This window comes from Centropristis striata, chromosome 18 (assembly GCF_030273125.1).
Source record: "Centropristis striata isolate RG_2023a ecotype Rhode Island chromosome 18, C.striata_1.0, whole genome shotgun sequence".
Lineage (NCBI taxonomy): Eukaryota > Metazoa > Chordata > Actinopteri > Perciformes > Serranidae > Centropristis > Centropristis striata.
The window spans coordinates 12583421-12605745 of record NC_081534.1 but is presented as its reverse complement, the minus strand read 5'-3'; the positions used below and the strand labels follow the sequence as shown (position 1 = coordinate 12605745).

The 22325-nt window shown below is 37.7% G+C and overlaps 1 protein-coding gene across 2 annotated transcripts; it reads right to left on the bottom strand.

Moving 5' to 3' along the window:
- Positions 1 to 3939: 3939 nt before the first annotated feature.
- Positions 3940 to 21866, bottom strand: tmem63a (transmembrane protein 63A). 2 transcript variants are annotated; one of them, XM_059356816.1, is made up of 23 exons: positions 21681 to 21866; positions 18365 to 18551; positions 18008 to 18087; positions 17818 to 17899; positions 17060 to 17097; positions 16789 to 16931; positions 15840 to 15891; positions 15167 to 15275; positions 14871 to 14941; positions 14663 to 14743; positions 14268 to 14388; positions 13619 to 13752; positions 13004 to 13147; positions 11269 to 11422; positions 11079 to 11185; positions 10914 to 11000; positions 10556 to 10621; positions 9769 to 9931; positions 9185 to 9290; positions 8854 to 9021; positions 7607 to 7722; positions 7470 to 7520; positions 3940 to 6164 (listed from the first exon to the last, which is right to left on the bottom strand). In XM_059356816.1, exons 2-23 carry the CDS (start codon positions 18524 to 18526, stop codon positions 6024 to 6026), a joined length of 2376 nt encoding a protein of 791 aa, XP_059212799.1. In that variant the 5' UTR covers positions 18527 to 18551; positions 21681 to 21866; the 3' UTR covers positions 3940 to 6023. The 2 variants fall into 2 exon arrangements, with proteins under 2 accessions (XP_059212799.1, XP_059212800.1); XM_059356817.1 differs by having other exon boundaries at positions 17818 to 17896.
- Positions 21867 to 22325: the final 459 nt, after the last annotated feature.

The window sequence follows — 22325 nt, the reverse complement described above, 5'->3', positions numbered from 1 at the left end:
TCACAGGGTGCATGCACAAATACTTTTCAGGCTTTTGACTCTATTTATGCAATTTTATTAGTAATTATCTTCTTTTAGAGTAGTTGTTTTCATTATAAGTGGCGGGGTCTGCCATTCATATAACCCTCACATGCACGGATCATTCAAAGGAAATGAAGCAAGCATTTTATCCAGTATTACTGTTTGTAATTGTATCTCCCTGATGTCAGCTCCACTTTACTGTTAACTCCTACACTGTATCAGAGCTGTGTAAAGTTACAGCTAATGCAAATCCAACATTTCCTGCTGCTGTTGGATCCAAGCAGCCAAAGTGATGTGAAGCATCCATTGTTTTTTGTGAATCTCTCGGGCGTGTCAAGGCAATTTCAATTCAACATGGAAATGGCGGAGTCCGCCACTAACAATGAAAACTACTGTCTGAGGATGTAATTACAGAATGCAAATGCACTGAATGCCTATTGCAGGAAGAGCACCAGCCATAAATAGCATCAAAAATGGGGTGAGATTTCCTGAAAATTGGAACTTTGAGAACCCATTAGAGGCTATTTTTCTCAGGAAAAAACACACAATCAGGTTTTAATAATTCCTAATGTCCATTCATTCCCATGCTAGCCTTTTCCCATGCCACAGTGCATTTCCAGGGCTCTGTGTGTTGGCTGAAATTGTCCAAACAAAAGGGCCTCGGTCTGGAGTCACATGCTTCATCAGCAGCGGTGATTTCAGCTGTCTGGCCCTCCGCCCTTCTGGCTAATGTAGTCCACCAACAGAAAAGGGAGGGAGAGTGGGGTGACTTCTCTACAGAGTACCCCACACAGAAGAGAACACACAAGGACAGCCCCTCACCAACCCGCCCACTCACTCACACAGACAAACACACTTTGAGCTTGTGGCTCAGGATGTCACCTCATTAGAGTTGGCAGTCTAGGTGGAAGTTTTGGAGTTGGAAGCCACAGAGTGACCCACACAGACACACCACTCCTGCTCTGTCTCCCAATTGGCCGGGAAGGAAGTAATGCTCGGAGTGAAGCGGCCTGTTTCTCTCCTGGTCCCGCTGCTCTGGGAAACTCACCTCCCAGGCGACCAGCGTTGCCACGGCACTAATCCTGACGGACAAAAGATGGGAGTGCCACAGAGCACGATGCTGCCAAAAGCTCTCATTGGCTGGCACCATCCCACGCGATGCTGTGATTGGCCGCTGCTATGTTTATATACAAATTGGAGCAGTCAGAGGTCACATCCATCGATCTTGGTGGTGACATGAAGGAAACCTGACCTCAAAACCTCGGAACTCCAAATGGGTTTAATTCCTATTTGATACACACACATACATGCACACACACACAAACACTGGGGCTCTTTCTTAAGTTCAGTGGCCTGGGAGTGCAGAATTAAGTGAATACTGAGGGAGTGAAGTGACTAAATAATAGTGTCTGTGGTATACAAAAGCACAGGCGACAACAATACCAAGAATGCATTGAGGGCAGTGAGTTCAGTGGGCTGCACACCTACACACAAACAGAGGTTTTGGATTAACACCGGATAAATATTTTGATCCGGAGAAGGGCGTGTTGTGTAAACTAGTAATACTTCACAGGCGAGATTACAGCTGTGTCATTTAACATGGGGTGCCAACAAACTGCTCTAAACCAATAATTATCATCATCAATAGATTTTAGCTGTTTTCTTCAAATTTCAAAGCATATTTTTCTCTGTGTTTTTTTAATCAATTCAGTATCCACACTTTCTTCGTATTTGTAATGGTGTATATGTCGGCCAGTAAGAGACATAAAATATAGTACAGAAATTCTAAAGATATGTTTGAGAAACAGTGTCTCATTAATAATTTGTCCTTTTTCTTCAACTGTAAATATTCTTTCTTATATCTTGGTCACACCTCTGTGAAGAAATAGTTGGAAATAAGGGTATATACATGTATTTGCGTCTTGCTGAGGGTTAGACAAGAAGATTGATAGCATCACTCTCATGTCTTCGCCAATCATAAAGGAAATGTTTTCCAGCAGATTTCTTGGAAATGAATCAGAAATGGTAAGAAACTGGCCCAACAAATTTAAGGACGTCTGATAATGTCAGGCTATTGAAACTATATTTCCGAAAAATAAGGTCATAAGGGCGACATCTAGAGGCTGTACAGAAGGAAAGCAGGAAGTGAGGTAACATGTTTTATATAAATACCAATAAAATCCCTATGGTTCTTTTTTTCCCCTAACCTTAACCACTTAGTTTTGGAACCTAAACCTAACCAAGTGGTTCTGCATCACAATGTTAAATTTACCAGGAAAAGACACATTAAAGAAGATGCTTTCAAGCTGCAATGTAAGATCCAGCTTTTTGGATCTTGTCCCATGCGAGGGATTGGGGGTTTGGACTATTTTGTCCATTCTTTTCATTCTTTTTTTAAAGGGAGTATCTCTTTAAGTGTAAGAAATGAGTTCTGTGTTCAGGTGTAGAGTGTTACTGTGAACTGTGAGGACATTTTGACTGAGCTGTTTGAACCTGAGATGACACAAACTGCTCCCAGTTTCCATATAACTGGATGAAACTTCAGATCAGACTTTCACACACCCACCCATTACTAGAAACACAGAACATGTGGGCCGAAACTGAGCCAGCAAATTTGTGGTGTGTTTAATATCGGGTCAAAGTTTGGATTTGGGTTTTGGAAAGCTGCGCACTGTAGTTCTGGCTGCTGCTGGACTGAGCTGCTTCCCAGGCTCCTGCAGCCTATAACAGCTTATAACAGCCACATTACTCCTGCTCCACTGACCCCGCAGGACACAGTCTTCTGTGACAGCAAGTGCATTAAATACACATTTCATGCAGACAACCCACAGTCAGTATATCAGGTATCTAACATCAAACGCTCATCTCTTTCCCAGCTCATCCTTGGAGCCACATGAGGATATCTGCAAGTTATTAGTGCCCCCGCATCCTGACCCTGCACAGCTTTCTCATGTGACTTTGTTGAGGTACGTCAATTCAAATCTGTCTCCAAGTCTCTTTATGTGGGAGTCATGCATTGTGTGTAAGAATGTGTGATTATTAGATTTTCATAAAAATCAGAGCATATTATGGATTTTATGATCACGTTTGGCATGCTGGAGACCATTAGCTCTGGGTTTCTTTATTGCTTAATCACACACACACACACACACACACACACACACACACACACACACACACACACACACACACACACACACACACACACACACAGAAATAAGACTTGAGAAAGAGTAAACAAGTGAGAGATTGTTTTGTAATGCTTAATCTTTGTCCGACATTAGGGGTAAAGTGGAGTCAATGACCTTTGTGCACTTGAATCCAACAAATTTACGATATTACTGTGAAAAAAGTTATGTGTTTTTTAAAGTGTCTTTGTTAACAGTCTTTAAACTTTGTGTAGTTAGTGCTACTGACTGCATATTTATCACTGATCAAAGTGTGATGAATGTTTTAAAATGTCTTTGGTACATTGTGTTGTGTTGTTAATTTCAAGAACTATTGCGAGGTTCCATTAGGACCCAAACCCCTCTTTTCACCCCAGCTTCTAATCTACAAATATATGTTGTTATCTAAGCACTTCATTACCCATATTTAACAACTGTGCTTTTCACTACAGCATGCTTAAAGTTGTCAAATAACAATAGAGGTTTTTCTCAGCTGAGGCAGGTACCGTGGTGAGAAAGGGGAAAAGGGCAGAGGAAGCGAAAGGAAAGGGAACAGAAATGGAGACAATGGTGAAAGATCAGGTGAGGAGGTGGAGCTACTGGAATTGTCAGAATAAGTTAGAAATCCTCAATGCAACACTGTGTATTTGTCCCTTTTTTCACTGCTGAATGAATGTTTCAGATATAAGCTGCCCCACTTCTGGCTCAACAGTGCCCCCCAATGACGAAACATGCACATAACGGTAGTGTGTCCTGTAGTCTGTATTTTAAAATTGTATGAATGATTGTTTATTATTGACATTTAAATCACCATTTACAAAGCTGAGTTCCTCTTCAAGGTATAGTTTGTATTTTTTTAAGTGAGGTATTTATCCATAGTCAGTGTACTACCTAATAAGCAGTCATTATCAGTTTAGTTTAATGCTTTATTTACAATATTTTCATCATTTTCCTGTCATCAAATTTCTGATGGCGAACACAAATTATTATATCCATCTATATGCTGTCTTCAGAGCCACAAGACTCCTTTGAGAAAAAAAAGTTAATTTAACCATGCACCTGCTGCCTCAATTGTTTTTTGTGTGTGTTATTGTATGACTTTGGAGAATCCAGACTTACTCTTTGGAACACCAAGTCACACAATAACACAAACTACCCAAATGGCTGATATCGGTAGACCAGCAACTTCTGTCTTCTGCAGGGTAAAATTACCATTTTTGTCAAAGGAGTCTGGTGGTGGTTTTAAAGAAAGCTCAAGTCCCCCGTAGGAAAGGGCTGAGGGGTAAAGTGGTCAAAATATACTAAATATAATACATTTTCCTGCTGCACCCATTCACAGCAGTACACTCTCGCCTGCTTCTCCAAACTGCCATCTACTATAGGTAATACACTGACTATGGACAAGTACCTCATACAACTCCAATTCAAAATAACTTAAAAACTATCCTTTATATATGCAATCTGAAGAAATGTTACTACCCTCACCACCAAACCGTTACAAGTTTGCCTTTGGGATTTAGCTCTGTGTTAAAAAGCACATTTGAAAAAATACAGCAAAAACAAAACTTCAAATTACACAAAATACAAAATAACCATGACCTATTAAAACATTCATTCATTAATGCAGTAACATTATTGTTAAGACATAATAAAAAGAAAACCATTGTCATACTTCAATTAATCAAACAGTTTTGGTTGCAAAACCCAAGCAATACTGATAAAAATGCTTGTTCTCTTGTTCAATTACAAAAGCCAACATTAGGGTCAAGTTAGTAAACACAAAACAGGCCTCTCTTGATACAAAAAGTGCATGTCGAACAATAGGCAATAAGTTATTCCCTTGGCAGGTGTTGTCCTCTGGCATCAAAAAAGGCACTGTGACCAATATCTGGATAAAAAGTAACAACCAGAAAGCTCTACTTGTCCACTGCTTTGCTTCAGTGTTGCTGGCTTCTCCTGGTAATTCTTACATAATTCGCTTCAGAATGTGCAAGTAATGAATTCCAGTGTTTTTCACAAACATTATGGCTAAACATTCCTTGGGGATTTTCTCAGAGAGGTCTTATACAGAAAGTAAATGTGATTTATGACGGATGAGATTCAAATAGAGTGAGCTGATAAAGTGATAATAATATTATTTAAAAAAATCATATTTACCTTCTTTTAGGGCTGAGCAATATGGCTAAAATCAAATATCACATTACATTTGTTTTTACAGAATGTCTGGATATTGATATTGTGGTGAGATTGTAGGTTTGAATTTCAAAAAAAATATTTACACAATGAGATTTTTGATAAATAATCACCAGTAATGTGGATATAATGATAAAGACAAATTATATAAATGCTTGAACAATCTGGTAAATTCAGAAAATGACATCACTTTACTGTAATGCAGCCTTTGAAGCCAGGAAAAATATAAAACATCTAAGATAATATCTAGTCTCATATCATGATATTGACATAATATTGATATACTGACCAGCCCTACATTCTTTTCTGTAGAAAGTTATTCAACACTCGGTCCCACACTGGTACTTTACTCGTATCTTTCTAAAAAGCAGAAGGTAAAAATGTTGGACCGTTGTTTGGCGTCACAGTGCTGGTCTTTGGGACAAACTGCAATATATTCTCTGAGAAATATGCACAAGAATTTCTATGTACTGTACTGAACCTGTGCAAATGGCAATAAATCTCATGAATACTTGAATAACATCTGGAGATTTTCTCTCAGTGGGAGTGGGCTGACTGAGCAGTTGGCTGGAGGTAAATTCAAACTTCAATGCCGAAATGATTGTGAAAGATGCAGATTTACGATCGTGGGACTCCAAAGATTCAACCATCCGACATGCTGTCAGTCACTGGGCTGGAGGTGTGTGTTGGGCTGCCTTCTGTGGAGCCGTAAGACTGCTGAAGTTTAGAACCGTCTTGTGCGCTGGCAGGTGATTTGGGATTAAGCACTCTGGGAAGGTAGACCTGTAATTACACAACACAAAAGAGAAGAGTAGTGAAAACAAATGAAAAGGCTCTTAAGGGTGTTTCTCATTATTCGTCTTTGTGTATTCCTTTATCCTCCCTAATGGGCATGATGCAATGCTGCATGTCATCGCCAAAGTATGATTTGATTCAAAGGAATTTTGAAGATTAAGGAAAGAAACAGCTAGGATGTGCAAGTAGAGAGGCCCTGAGAAGTGAGACGACTGACTGGTGATCCATCTTCAATTCTGATCTAAATTGTTTTCTCGGTGTTAACAACTTAGAAAAATGACCCTGGCAAAACTTTTTACCTCCATCTCTTTCACAGATTAATTTTTTTTAAAGCAACATAGAAAAACTATCCGAGCAAAACCATGTTTTAGAGTACCTTTAAAGTGACTTATTTCGTCTGTGAAAAGAGATGAAAACAAAAAGTTTTAGTAAGTGATTCTGTTCTGTTTTTTTTATTGTTTGTCTTTGTGTTTAGAGTGAATGAAAATGAAGCTTAAAGAAAACCAATGCTTTTTGTCATATTTACAACATAGAGTAGTGGGCCAAATCAGCCTCTTGTGGCCGAAATGAGAATTACAACAACAAACATGAGAATAACAAGAAACTTTTTTCACCTGTTCATAAGTCATAAACACAGGACAGAAAACAATTTAAATATATAATATTAATATATAGGGCAGATGCAGATTTAGAAAAAGAATGGTAAAAGAAAATGCGAATTAATGCTTGTTTCCCTTCCACTACTGTTATGAGAATGGAAGAAGTTAGATGTTATGCAAGTTAAACTTTGTTTCATTGCACTTTTGTTTCTGTCGATACATTGACTTTTACACCTAGGTCAAGCCAAAAAACTAGTTTCTCTAATATTTCAAAAGTTTTTCGAAATGACTGCATTTCTACTTGTTTTTTTAATGCACAAATTGAAAATGCACACAAAACAAGTGTGAATGCAGCATAAAATGTACCACCAGATTTTTAAAAAATGTCTCAGTTGCCTCTCAGGGTTTCAATTTATTAGATATGAACTTGGCCTGCGAGAACGACTGGCAAGGACCAAAGTTCACAGCAAGAATAGCTCATTGTGAACACAAGCAAATTGTTCAGAAAGGATGAAAATATTGACTTCAAAAGCTCTGGTATTTTACGAAGTAAATGAATAACAAACCATGAGGGTGACAGATGGGTTGATTTACAGTAAAGCTCAGGTAAGTTAACTTAAGATCAGGCCTGCCCTAAATACATCAGATCTTTATTCACTCTGTGGACTTTGTTATTGAACAGAAAGTACAGTACCATGGTGTTTTCTTCCACTCCCTCTACTTTGTCCTCATCTTCTTCTTTCACCTGCAAAAGAACACAAACAGTATTAAGGTTAGGTGTGAAGGATGTCAAAGTAGTTATAGCATATGCACACAAAACCAAACGCTCACCGTGTAGTTGTGTGGACTGAGGTACTTGAAGTGGCCAAAGCAGGTGTAGCTGACGCAGATAAAGACGGTGATGCACAAGACCACCAGTGTGAAAAGAGATGTGGCCGTCATGAAACCTGAAACCCCACACGTGTACAAATAGTTTAAATAGTGGAAATAAAAGATTAAAGATTCCTGTTTTATGGAAGCCCATTTCAACCAATGTCATTAAAAATATATCCTGTAAGTCATTACAATAAGAAACTTTCTCAAAGATAATGACTCAGTATTGAAAATAATAAGAGACTTTGTCAATGTGACTTACTTATCTCTAAACAACTACTTTGTATCTCAAAATAATGACTTAGTTTCTCAGAAAAAAATACTTCCTATCTTACAACTCTACAGTGGTTGTTACTTAGTGTGACTAAGTACATTTATTTAAGTACACTTTTGAGGTACTTGTACTTTACTTGAGTATTTCCATTTTATGTAACTTTATACTTCTACTCCACTACATTTCTAGGCAAATATTGTATTTTTTACTCCACTACATTTAGGTTTAGATTTAATATGAAAACACGATCAATTTAAAGTGAGTATACATTTTTTTTAAATGAAACCACATAGCTATATATTAAGTAGTCAAAATGAGCCCTACCTTGAGGAAATTGAAATGCTGATTACATAAATGCATCAATGCAAATAATCTATTAATATATTTGGAATATATAAAACAACCTGAGTGGGTCCATTCTGCATTACGAGTACTTTTACTTTTGATACTTTAAGTACATTTTGATGTTGGTACTTTTACTTCACTAAGTTTTCAATGCAGGACTTTAACTTGTAGTGGAGTAATTTCACAGTGTGGTATTAGTACTTAATAGTACTTAAATAAGGGGTCTGAATACTTTTTCCACCATTGCAACTCTATCAGCAACTTAGCAACTCAAAATAATGACCTAATAATGAAAATAATAATTCTCAAAATTACATACTTATTTCTAAATAATGAGGTGGTATCTCAAAACACAAAGTGAAAGTTTCTTATTACAATGACTTACAGGTTCTTAATTTTAATCACAAGGTATTATAGTCACAAGTTTACAAGATAAAGGCTTTCATACCTACATATAATTATATCGTTAGTTAAATGTCTTCTGTATTTACAAATGATTAACATCACAGGTACCTAATTGTCATTAATAAATCTCAGGTCACTTTACCGATGCTAGAAGATTCAACAATTCATGCTCGTTTCTAACCTGCTCTGAGGACGGAGAAGAAGTAAAGCCATATGAGGCAGATGATGGGCGCGGCCAGAGCTTGATTGACAGCTCCCAGGTGGACCTGGCGGTCTAGGCGAGCAGGCAGGTAAGCAAAGTACAGGTTGTGTTTGTCCACCAGGTGCTTCAGCATCATGTACAGGAGACCTGACGGAGTCACACACACGACACAGATATCAAAAACACCACAATGGAGAATAGTGTGTATGTATAGAAGTGTATGAGGGACACAGAGGTCTCTAGCTGACAGTGAAGCAACAAAGAGATTGTCAAACAGATCTACCATCTATGATGAAGTGTGTGTACTCACCAAAAGGCACAATAATAGGACATATGATGCTGTAGGCCATAATGACAGTGAACACACATAGGGACCAGCCGTACATGGCTCCATATTCAAACTCATAGGCCTGGTTCTGAAAAACAAAATTTGAGACATGAGTTGTAAATGTTGAGGTGAGGCTGAGAATCAAGCAAACTACAAAAAAAAAAATTCTCTTCCACCTCTGAAAAATTTCATTGTCTTGACTTTACAGGGAAATAAAGAACAGTATTAATCTCTACAGTGAGAATATACCGGAATCATTCTTTTACCAAAGACGGAGAAGGTTATTCTAAATGTGGAAGCTATTTATAAAACAATGACATTGACAAATTACCTTTAGAAACTGTAGCACAGTACCAAGACATTTATAAACTTTTTTTTTTTTAATTAAATCATTGCAAAACATATATTTTCACTTAATCATCGCTAAATAAAGTCTTTCACAGCCACACATAGTTTTTCAGTTCAATGCCCTGGTGCTCTGTTCCAGACTATGTAAAATATTGATATAAAACACACCAGTGGTTTTCAGTTTTAACATTCCTTTAATAGACAGTGCCTTTACTAACCTGTTTGACATATTTCCTTTCAGCTGCAGATCGTGCACATGCCAGCCGAACGGTGTAAAGCAGTAACCCTGGCAGCCGCAGCAACTCCATCCCAGAGCCCACCAGCGCCGCTGTGATCACGTAGTTGACAAAAAACGCCCCTTGGTCCGGTAAGAACACACACCTGGTGTCAGGGAAAACAAAAAAGATGAAGAAAAGATTACTATAAAGTTGAACCAATGAGGAAAAGACATAAGAAAATAGAATCAACTCCACTTTTATGAAAACCAACTGGCCAATGTGTAAGAACATTATCTTATTTTGTGTTTTCCGAGCATTTGCTCCAACATAAGGGGACATTCATATGAATTCTTGTAGGCAGGGACTTTTTTTTCCTAATATTCCGACACTACATGAATGCAGCATATAGGCTCTATCTCACATTATTGGCAAAAGTGAAAAATAATTTGTATATCCGCCTCTGGATTCCAATTCACTTTAAAATTCAATGGGTTCTTCCTTAGTGAATGCTTCACCCTTTCACCAAGTTCTATGAAAATCAGAAGTTTTTCCATAATCTTGCTGTCAAATGTGAAAAACAAATCAGGTCAAATCAGGTTGGTGGAGTCAGTGTGTCACACATGAATAAAGCTGAGCCTGTATGATGCGAGTTGAGATTAAAACAGACTGACTTTTCTCTCTTTATAATTTAGTTATAATAAATGAGATTTAAATTAATTAGTACATTTTTAATTCAAATTTTAAGAAGTAAAAAAGCCACAAAAAAAAAAAAAAAAGGATTACTTACTCAAATCTCAGTTTCCCACCTTGGAGAAACTCTTTGTCAAACAGCCAGCGGAAAAACACTGCAAGACTAATGAGGAAAAACAGAAGGATTGGAAAAAGTTAGGCGAGGCTCCCTCTGAATCCAAAAACACCAAAATGAATTTATTGGACTGAGATGAATCCTTTTCAGCCAATTCACTTCATTATTCGGTGTTTTACTGTATATAAACATACAACATTTCAACTGCGAGTTCTTCATTTGTCATTGTATTTGCCATATACTTTTTGTTACAATAAACTAAAACTAGATTATGACTGCATTGAAACAATCCACTTAGACACTTGGCAAACTTTTGCTTATTCAAGTTAATGCAAATTACCTGGTGAGACCCAGTGAGGGGAGGATTAGCACCATGAAGAGCAGGAAGAAGTACAGCTTACGCAGCATGCTCAGCTGCTCACTGGACCTGAGACACAGATGGCACTCGATCAAAACATTTCCTCTGCTAACAGAAAACAATCATCAATATGTGTATGCGTGATACCTGCTCCAGTGTGCCTCTCCTATTGTAGAATAGTAAACTATGGTCGGCAGCAAGGCAGAGAACGACCACAGCAGGAGAGTGGGGAAGAACTGGCTGATGATAGGACTCTGGGGTGGAAAAACAAAACTGTAGATTTATGCCTTCAAAAGCAGAGTCGTAACAATTGTTTGTCTGCATGTGTAAGTCTCACATTGAGATAGTAGATGGGCTTAGTCACGTTGAACTTGTCGATGGTGTTGATAATGATGGTGGGAGTCGTGAGGAAGGTGAGCAGGAAGAAAAGGAAGGCGTTGAGCATCAAATAGCGCATGTACCAGGGAAAGCCCCGCACTGAGAGATTTTCCCTGTAGGAAGGGGAAAAACAGAAGCAACATGACCGTTACACAGAAAGAGGCCGCGCTAAGTAGAAAAAAACATAACAGTGTGGGGTTCACTCTAAATCCTCCCATACTGTTTTCTATTCTTCTTCCTCAGGGAACGGAGTCAAAGTATTTTTAGTTGTTGGTATTTTGCAACAATTGCCATATTGCAAGATTACATATAAAACTAGAATTAATGCCACGCAGTGCCTCCAACTACCAGTCAAATTGCAGTTTACATCCATATCTGTCCAGACTCATAGATAGCCATGACAGTAGACAATGATTAAATATAGATGTTGCTGCAAAGGAGCTACAAATTCTACAACATGGATGCTTCACATATATTTTCAACCCAGCAGCACAGAAGATCTACCGATCCCACAGATTTAACACCCAAGATTAGTGTCACCAATTCAGTATCCGAATAAATGTGAGATATGGTCACAATATCCCCTTCTGTTCTGAGTTATCGTGTTGGACAACAGCCAAAAAGTGTCTCCCTAAAAAGTCAATCAGACAGCTGCATCTCATTCAGAACACTGCTGCTTGAGTCCTCACTAAGACCAAAAAAGTAGATCATATTACTCCAGTTCTGAGGTCCTTATACTGGCTTCCTGTTTGTCAAAAAATGGATTTCAAAATACTATTGTTGGTCTACAAAGCACTGAGTGGTTCAGGGCCAAAATACATTTCGGATCTTCTGCTTAGCTACGAACCGCCCAGAACTCTCAGATCATCAGGAACTGGTCTGCTCCATTTCCCACAGTCAGAACTAAACATGGAGAGGCAGCATTCAGTTTTTATGCTCCACATGTCTGGAACAAACTCCCAGAAATCTGCAGATCTGCTACAACTCTCAAGTCTTTTAAATCGAGACAAAATACTTTTTATTTGCCACTGCCTTTACTGCCCTTTTACTTTTATTCCTTTGATATTGGATATTTAAAAAAATATTTTATCAGCTTTATCATATTTTAAAATTTTACATTTGAATATACTTTTATATTTTTTTCCTAAATATTTGATCTGCACTGCAAAAAAGGTGTGTCTAAAAACAAGATAAAAACACTAAATCTGAGGGAAATTATTTAACTGCATGGACAGATAATTTCACTTGACAAGATTTCTTGAATTAAGATTGTTAAATCTAGAAATAAGCATGTTGAAAACTTAAAATAAGAAATTAACTCTTAAAACAAGATATCTAACACTTCTAAATCTAAGTTTTTTTCATCTTGGTAAGAACCAAATAATTTGCAGTGTGCTCATTTTTAGTTACCTTGTGGATATAAAATGCCATCACTTCATCATTTTATCCTAGTAGACTGTCACCGGAATGGAGGCATAAAAATATAACTAATGATCAAAGCAATAAATTATGTATTTAATTGGAATCATTCATTTCACAATCGCATAAAACAATAATACCATCTGATTCTACTGGAGATCAGCTGATGATAATATTGAATTACCCAGCCCTGTTGGCACCATGACTATAAATACTAAGTCATGTGATCTGCGTGGAGCACATACTGTGTGAGAAGTTGCTGTGTCAGATCTTACCAGTACACATTTTTTGGATGGGGTGCAAAGCTGACGCTCCACTTGTTCACTTTCAGAGTTCGACTGTCGGATGAAGGTTGCGGCATCCTCCCACAACAGCAGCTTGTGCCGCCACACTCGAGTGCGTTGAAGTCTTTCAGAATGCTGAAGTGAGTAAATGACAGCTGTTAGTGATACACATTAACCAGCTTTCAACAGTGGCAGGCGCCCAAAGGCCCTTTTTCCAGTAAAGAGTCATGTGGTGCCTATAAAATCATGGGATCACTGTCCTGATCTGACCAAAGCTTAACAAAAAAAGAAGAAAGGGCCAAAGCACTCTTTTGGCAAAAGCCTTTGTTTGTAAATGTTAAATAGAGCTGGATACAGCCGGACTTCTTCAGGATGGGCCTGATAAACAAACACAGTCAGCTGACATATTACTGTGCTGTCAGACAGGTACTCATGCCAGAAAACATGACCACAAAAAAACAATTTCACAAAGAATAGAACTGGTTTTAGTGTTGCTATACTGGACTGTATTATTATGTGTCAGATTCTCCATCAGGCGATACAGAATTCTCCACCGAACAGTAAACACAGAGTGACAGAGAAAGACATCTTTAAATTTATACTCACAACTTGGCCATAGCCTCGGTCTGCAGGGTGACGAAGGCCATCCCCAGGGGGCGCTGTGGCACCAGCTCTGTCTGCTTTCTCACCTCCTCCAGCAGGTCTTTTTCTTTAGCGCTGTAGTACTCTATGGCATCAACCTGAAGAAACATTTTACAAACATTTATAAAATCTTGGTGTAAAATAGTGGCCATGCTTGCTTCATTTACTGCCACTGTAGAATAATAAAACGGATACACCCTCTTTTATTTTATCACAAGATTGAGAGCTCTACAGTCATAACAAACCTATATTTTCATTATCGATTAATCTGATTTCCTTGCTTAACCAATAAATCGTTTGGTCTATAAAATTTCAGAATATAGTGAAAAATGTCCATCCCAAAGTGATGTCTTTAAATGTCTTGTTATGTCAGTCCAAAATCCAAAGATATTCAGTTTAATATGATATAATACAGAAAAGCAGGAAATCTCCATATTTGAGAGGCTGAAAACAGCATTTTCTGCAATTTTTGCATGAAAAATTACTTGAATGATTAATCAGTTATCAAAAATAAGTAGCCTATAGTAAATTAATCATTGCAGCTTCAATGTGGTATTTGTAAAAGCATCCATACACCTGACATGAGACAGTTTTATCATCTGGGGATGCTCACCTTCTGAGAGTCAGAGGCGCAGCAACAGAGGTGACCACACACACGGGGGTGAATCAATTCACGCTTTCCTGTTTTCTCACAGACACGCTCGTAGTAGCGCAGGTTTTTTCCTGCTCGCATCCTGAAGGTGAAGGTAACAAACAAACAAGTACGTTTATAAATGTGCTAATGACCTAAAGTGAATATCCCTCTACATTTAAGCACATATTTTCTGATCTAGGAATATGTTTGACATGTTGTTTCTTGCAATAATTTACTCAACAAACATGCGTACAACATCTGAAACTATTTAAATATTGAAATGGAAGATTGAGACGCAGTTGTTGGCCCTATAGGCTGCGGCACAGAGGGCATTCAATCACATGATTTATGTACAGTCACTTCTGATTTCTCACTTTTCCTTATCAAGGTGCATGAGCTTGGACACGTCGTAGCCCAGGGTCACAGCACGCACTCGACAGGAAGGGTACGCCTCTCTACAAAAACAGTGCTGACATTGAGGAACGGAGCAGGTGGCTACTGTATTATGGAAACATTCAAGGACACTACAAGATCAGAATTTGACTTGATAAGATATGGAAATAGTGAACTTTTAAAACTCACGTGAAATGGGTCTTCACATCTTCTTCTGTTGCTGTTTTAGGGACTGAACACACAAACAAAGTGTTTCTTGTCTACAAAGAGAAAGACAGAATGACAGATCAGTCAGGTATCAGCACAGGTGAGCGTCATTCAGCTTCTGCTTTATATACAAGTGATTTTACATGGCTTTCATTATATGCTCAGCTCCTTACAGATAACCCAATGTAAAACAAATAAACAGAGTTAAGTAAGTAGAGACACACAGTTTAATTGTTTGTGGGAGACATTCAAACAACAAATCTTATATTCTGACTCACCGTCTCACTGCGCATGCCTTTCATTTGTGATGTGTGACGCCGTAGCAGAACAACCGTCAGGGTCAGATACAGAACTGCAAAAACTGTATGCAGCCATAACAGGTTGTTTCTAGAAGCAAAAATTACACCAAGAAGCATTTTGTCATGACCAGCTCACAAAATGTTCTGCAATACCGAAATGTGTTAATACATGGTTGCCCATAAAGTTGGAATAATCTTGTTTTCTGACACAATCCTCTGTTTTGTTTTTTTGTGGTTTCAATGTCATTGTCATATGTTTGGAAGATATTAATTAATAAGTTTAAATCACAATATTACAATCATTTCATGGAAAGAGGTAAAAAACATTTTATTCCAATTTTATGAGCAACCGTGTAATTACAAATTACTTGGATTTTTTTGTAATTTGTAACATAATCTCATTGGATTTAAAATATGTATCTAAATGGAATATTTTTTTCAAAATCAAACAGACACATTTGCAATTTTGTATTTTAAAATTGACATATTTTGAAGACATAACAAAAAAATCTAGTAGACCTTAACAATTTAACTGTAATGTAATTTCACTTTCTTTCAAATGTAATCTGGCCTGATTGTAGTTACTTTTTTTGCTGAATTGTAACCAGGTAATCCCCATTACATGTAATCGCCAACCCCTGACAGTAGTTACCCCTTTTGAAGATTCCCAACCGTTGTCCTTCCAAAACTCAGTGGATTATTATCTGAAAAAAAGAATATATATACATAAATATATAGACATACTAAGCAAAAAATAAATGAAGCAGGGAAGAGCCTATCATGAGTAAATTTGTCAATATCCGTAGTTGTAATGAAGGAAAATCCTCATTGGTTAGGTGTGTTCTGTAAATAGTTTTCTTACTCTTGTGATAAAAAAACATTGATCTGAAGTTCACTGATAATGAAGTGGACTATGCAGCTGCTGAGTTTTTATTGCTTGATTCACATTTGAAACCATCATAAAATACACACCTGACCCATAAACTCCATGTAAAATAATGATGAAAATATGTGAGCTAGCCACAATTTTAGCCATTAACTATGGAAGAGGATTAGAGGCAGGTAGGAGAAAAAAATAATGAGAAGAGGAAGAGAAAAATTAATTATGCACTGCGAGTCGACATGACGAGTATAAAGTCAACTTTTTTGAGTTTGGTAGACTGTAAGCTACAACCCGATTTTCCTCAATATGTCTAATATATGTCTCAAAAATTCACATAAATTACATAAAAGCAGATTTTCCCCAAACAATAGTTGTAGTAGCCTACTACCAAGAATAGCTCATTTATATGTAGGGGGATTTTAGTACAACTGCACCCTTAAATATTGTGGTTATGGCTCATTTTATGACATTGATGAAAAGCAGGTTGTAGCTCACTCTCTGAAACAATGTTCCTCTGATGACTTATTGACACGGAAACAACAAATCTGTGAATATCTTTCCAACTTTTCCGAACAAAAAAGTCGACTTTATTGTCGTCATTTCAACTTTTTTCTCGACCTGCATAATAAAAAAACAAATCCTCATCTCATTATTTTTTTCTCCTGTCTGGTCCCAATCCTCTTCCTTTATTAATAGACAGAGAATAGTGAAAACGCACCCAGCAGGTCTCCAGTCATGTTGACAGGCATTATGATTGCGAGGGAGGTGACCGTGATGACCATCAGCAGAACGATCAGATGACGCTGGAAGGACAGGTAGTGAACGGCATCCATGCCACATTTGGATTGCATTTTTGCCTCACTGAAACACACACGCAAACACATTAGACAGAACCAACAAGCGGCTTGTATACACAGCATGATAAAAAAAACTTTGGTTGAGACAGAATGATAGAAACTAGAGAAAAAAAGACCACGAAAGTCACTCACTCCATTCTGAGGATGTAAGGCAGCCAAGAGCAGAACCCCTAAACAGAAAGATAGAGCTTTTACACTAGCATACAATTAGGATACTTTAATGATGAGTATTTGGTAAGATCTTCATGGAACAAAATGTGTTTAAAATAACTACAAATTTGATATATTGTGCAAATTTTCAGGTTCATACTTGAATTTTGGGTTTCTACTAGAACATGTTTACATGCTTTAATGTTGCAAAAACACATTATTTTTCCTCAAACTGTCTGTTTGAATATACCTGTTTACCCTCTGTCTGAAACACTTCAATTCAGCGCCTGTCTCTTTAAGGCCCCCTCCAAAAGAAGCCCAGTCTGCTCTGATTGGTCAGTGTTTCCAGGTCTTCAGCATCTGTGCTCTCTCTGTGTCTTTGCACCATCATTGCAGCCGTGGAATGACAGTAACTGCACTGTAGCAGCACTTTCTGCCTTTATATAGTTTAGTTGTCACAACATGGAAATACTGATGGCTCATTTAAAGACACAGCTTCTGAAAACAGCCTGTGTGCATTTCTCCATTGCCTGAGCATTCTGATATTTTCACAGTATTTATTTAGCACTAAGACCTGCTTTATAATCAATAAAGACATGGAAATCACTTTCTACAATATGAAAACTTTAAAATAGCACTGCTGGTAAAGCCAGTTTGTCATGATGTGATATATATAAAATGACACTCATTTTGGCTAATAGGGCTATTCTGGTAATACTAATTTTGGTTTATTTACATACCATTTCATATTCAATGTCATCCACACTGGATGCTATCGATGACATGTGTCCATATCGTCGGCGTGTTGAGTCAGTGAACCTGCTAAACAAAGTACAGGACCAAGGAATAAATCACATTGACAAAAAAGATTCAGGTTAGTATTCTAGTCACTATTTCACATCTGAAAAAAGTGCAAGATCATGAACCGACCCGTCGTTGTCTGCAACTAATGCCAGGCGCCCATAGTCCCAGAACTTCCTCCTGATGATGGAGAAGACAATCAGCAACACCTGTGGGTGGCATGAGAAACGGAGCCAATCAGCTTTCACCTCATGACACAGTCAGACACAGTGACACAAATGAAGAAGAGGTTGGTCAAATAATTATGCCGTTTATTTCTTAGTGTATTGCTTAATATTTCACAATGGAGAAAATGAGTTTTACAGAATATATAAAGTGCTCTGGTAGGGATCGTCTCTTGCTTCTAAGGACGAAAACAGAAAGATTTCCAGCATTCTCTCACTTGATCACATCACAGGCAGACAGCCAGGGGATTATTAAACATACCAGGAAGACACAGAAATTGAGCAGTAGCACAACTGGCACTCCTCCAAAGACGTCCCCCAGGAGCACGGTGTTCTGTGTGGAGCTGAAGCAGCTACTGTTGTCCGGTATACCAGAAAGGTTTCCGGCCAGCAGGGGCCACTGCCCCCACCACAGGGAAGACATCACTGGAGGGTAACCAGCAGCTTGTCTACAGAGACGAATAGCAGTATATATTGAGAGATGGCCTCACAGAGACAAACCTGCTCCCACAGTGATAAGGAAAATACAAAAATGATTATTTTTTGATTAATTGTTGTTCATAAAATGTCTGAAAATACTGAGAAATTGATGTCAGAGTTTCCAAGAGCCCAGATGTCTTTGAATTAAGGCTGATTTATTATTTGAAAAACAAATTAAATTGTGAATATTTTGACAGTTTTAACAGTTGCGATATTGATTAGTGATACTGGAGGGAATCATTATTCTCACTCATTCTCTTTGTGAGGACCTGTACCAAACAAAGGTTTTTTTGTTCTGTCTGTAGAATATGATGTGTAGGCCTGGACATCTCTGCAGCACAACAATACTTAATTCAGAATGATATTTCGACACACATTTTGCCCTCAGCAAGGACTGCACCTCCTGTGATTTGGATATTGCACCAGCCCATATTGTGGTTTTGATGAAATTCCAAATAACTGTTCAGCCATACTTCAAATTGCTTGTTTGGTCCAATCAATAGTATGAAACCCTAAAAATGATTTTAGAGTTGCTGGTTGTAATTTCAACACTAAATCTCATTTTTGAAGGTGATAATCACTGTTCAAAATTATTCCATTAACTGTTAAGTCTTCAAAAAAAATCTGAAAATAGTGAAAAGTGTCAGTTTCCCAGAGCCCAAGTTAATGTACTGACTTTGCAATGATATATAAAGAGAAAAAAGCAGCAAACTCTCACATTCAAAAAGCTGTTATCTGCAAATATTTTACATGTTTGCTTGGGAATTTGCTTAAAATATGAATCTATTACCAAACATTCCAGTCAGTCCACTTATTAATAGCCAGCCCTTCACAGTAAACCCCTTGATCTGTCAGGACTGAGCAATAATGTGCCGTCCCAACAACAAAGCAGCTTTTAACTTTCATCAGTTCAGCAAACTTCAGATCAGCAATGATAGGAGGAAGCGTAACAATTAGTTGGTGTTGTCTTTGTAAATTTTGTTGTAAACAGTAAATTTGTAAAATATGTTGTGTCGAAATATAAACAAGTCCTGTATTCTAAATCTTAAGGAAGCAATGGTATGTTATTTAATCTGTTTCCTAATTATAAAGCAGAATGGAACCTTTCTGGTAATATTCCTTCATATATTATATCATTTTAACTTATTTTTTTTAGCTGGACAAAGCTAAAGCTAGTAGTTAACAAGTTGTCAGGTACTTTATTATAACAATGCATTATAATTTACAAACTGACCACCTGTTGAGTATGTTGAATCTGATCCTTGAAAGTAACTAGTAAATGTATAGAAATAAAAGTAAAATATTTACACCTGAATGGTTGTAGAGAAGTACAGGAAGCCTGTGACAAATATTTATGTTTTTGACTTACTGAATGACATATGGACATGAGCCTGATCATTTGTGCAGACCTTTTTGTTGCCTGTTGTGTCTACATGCATGCATATTTCATTAGAATACTGAATCACCAACATTTCAGCCAACATTATGCCAGAATATACAACAGCGTTTGCCCGACCATTATATGACTTTATTACCCAGCTTTGTGGAGTCAGCCAGTTACAGCATTATACAGTCCGTTATATCTGAGGGACAAAGTTCTGATAATAGACTCTGGAGGTCCATGTTCAATTACATCAATATGAGAAAGAAGTTTGATAAATCCTTCAGCTGTAGCAAAAAGCACCTGGGTCCTGCATCACCCTGTCAGGGTTTTTTTTGTTTTTTTTTGCGCTATAATGAACCACCTGTTGTACATTATTCCTTACTAGAGGGAGCACAATATTTAGACTATTTCAATGTTATTTTTTAACCAGAGCTTGAGAGTCAATTTTATTTATGGTTTTGGTTGTTTGGTTTGGTTTTGTTGTTATTTTATTTAGGTGATTTAAATATTTGTTCACATTCCCAATGCATTTCCAATCCAATGTAGTAGTAGTAGTAGTAGTAGGGTATTTTTAAATTTTGTGTTTTTGTTTTTTTTTTGCGTTCGTGGTATTGTGTTAAGTCTGAAATAAAATTATAAAAATAAATACATAAGATTATTATTATTATTATTATTATCAGTGATTTTTTTTTCAACAAATAAGTGCTCTTTATATTCACAAAGATATCGCAACAGATAGGAAAATAAACCACCACCCAAACCAAAATGACTTCAAGTACCTCACGACTGACCTCACTCAAAAAAATTTAAAATAAATAAATAAAAAAGTAAGAAAGGCAGCAATAAAAGAAAAGGGAGAAGAAGAAAAGAGGGGGGGGTCTCAGTCACAGTCTTTAATTATTATTAATAAATTATTATTTCTTGAACAACTCATCATCTAAAAAAAGTAGTTATTGTGACAGGGCTTAAGTAGGATTCAGTAGCCTCCTTAGTTACATGACACCACTGCCTGGTTTGATATTGATTATTTTGTGAAAGACGTACCATCATAGTACAAACAGTGGTTTTTCTTCTCTCTGTCTCTTTAAACTCTGTAAGGATTTTGTCATGCTGCAGCATAACTTAGCCGGAAGCAAAGATAAAACAACTGTCAGTGAGTGTGTGGTTTCAGAGCTGAGTCCATGTCAAATCACCCGTCACAAGTCACCCCCACCTCCCTGAAATAGATGGAGTCACGCGGGCACGGTAAAGAGTTATAATGCTGTAAACGTTGACTTTTTACTGTTAACACTGACATTAAAAGTGACATAACAAAAAAGTAACAAAACAAAAAAACTCAGAATGAGACAGCAGAATGTAACCTGTCTGCGGTTCGTCTGACAGGAGGCTACAGAGTGAAACTACTTTTTCTCCAGCAGCTGTTATCATATTTTGACATTTTCTCTAAACACATGAACAAGCTTTTCCTGTTATGACACATAAAGGAGTATCCAAGCTTAAAGTTACACAAAGGCGTGTTGTGTTGCCGTTAGCCGTGTAATTAAAGCGACTATGTAGAAACTACAGTGTAGCTAATCAAAAGTTTGTTCATGCTAATCATGTAAGCAAAACTTTGCCGACGGGCTATGTCAACACCCGCTAATAAAACCTCATTTAGTTGTCTGAAGAGGGCACAAACTGCATCTCCACGTATATATCCTGTTTACTCTCCTACCTGAATGTGTGTCCTTTATTCCGCCGGGAAGAAAACTTCTTTTTACTGTATATACTTGAGATATGAGTAACTCTCTCTCCGCTCCTTTCAACTTAATGTTCCGCATATGCGCAGACGCAGCAGCAGAGCAGGCAGCAGTCTGAGCCGCTGCAGAGGAGAGCAGTAAGGACCTCCCTCTGTTTCTACTGTAGCAGTACTTTCCCCCCGTGTATTAGTTCAGCAGAAATGAAAGAGTTTCCACTGAGCATATTGCAGTAAAAGCCCTGGAATCAGGACCGGTTCGAGGCAGGCATATATGAGGGGGCAGTCAGAAATGTGAAGGGGGCACCATGTGTACACATCATGCTCCAGCACTTTTTTTCCTGTGCTTATAGTAACAATGCTTTCTTCATTGAAAGGGGTCTATGTGTCCAACCCCAACCTGGAGAAGTGGACTTCACTTTCTCAGGCCTCTACCTTCACACCTGTCCAGGTGTCCCACCTGAAGACTAAACTCCTGCTGGTTTAGCTCTTAAGGTCACTGAGGCACCGAAACCCCCTGACCACAATAAGGTGGCAATCCCTCAGGGGGGAAACTGAAAAATAAAAATAAAATAAAACATCCTTCATCCAGACTTCAAACAACAATCGTGTATCGTGTGTTCC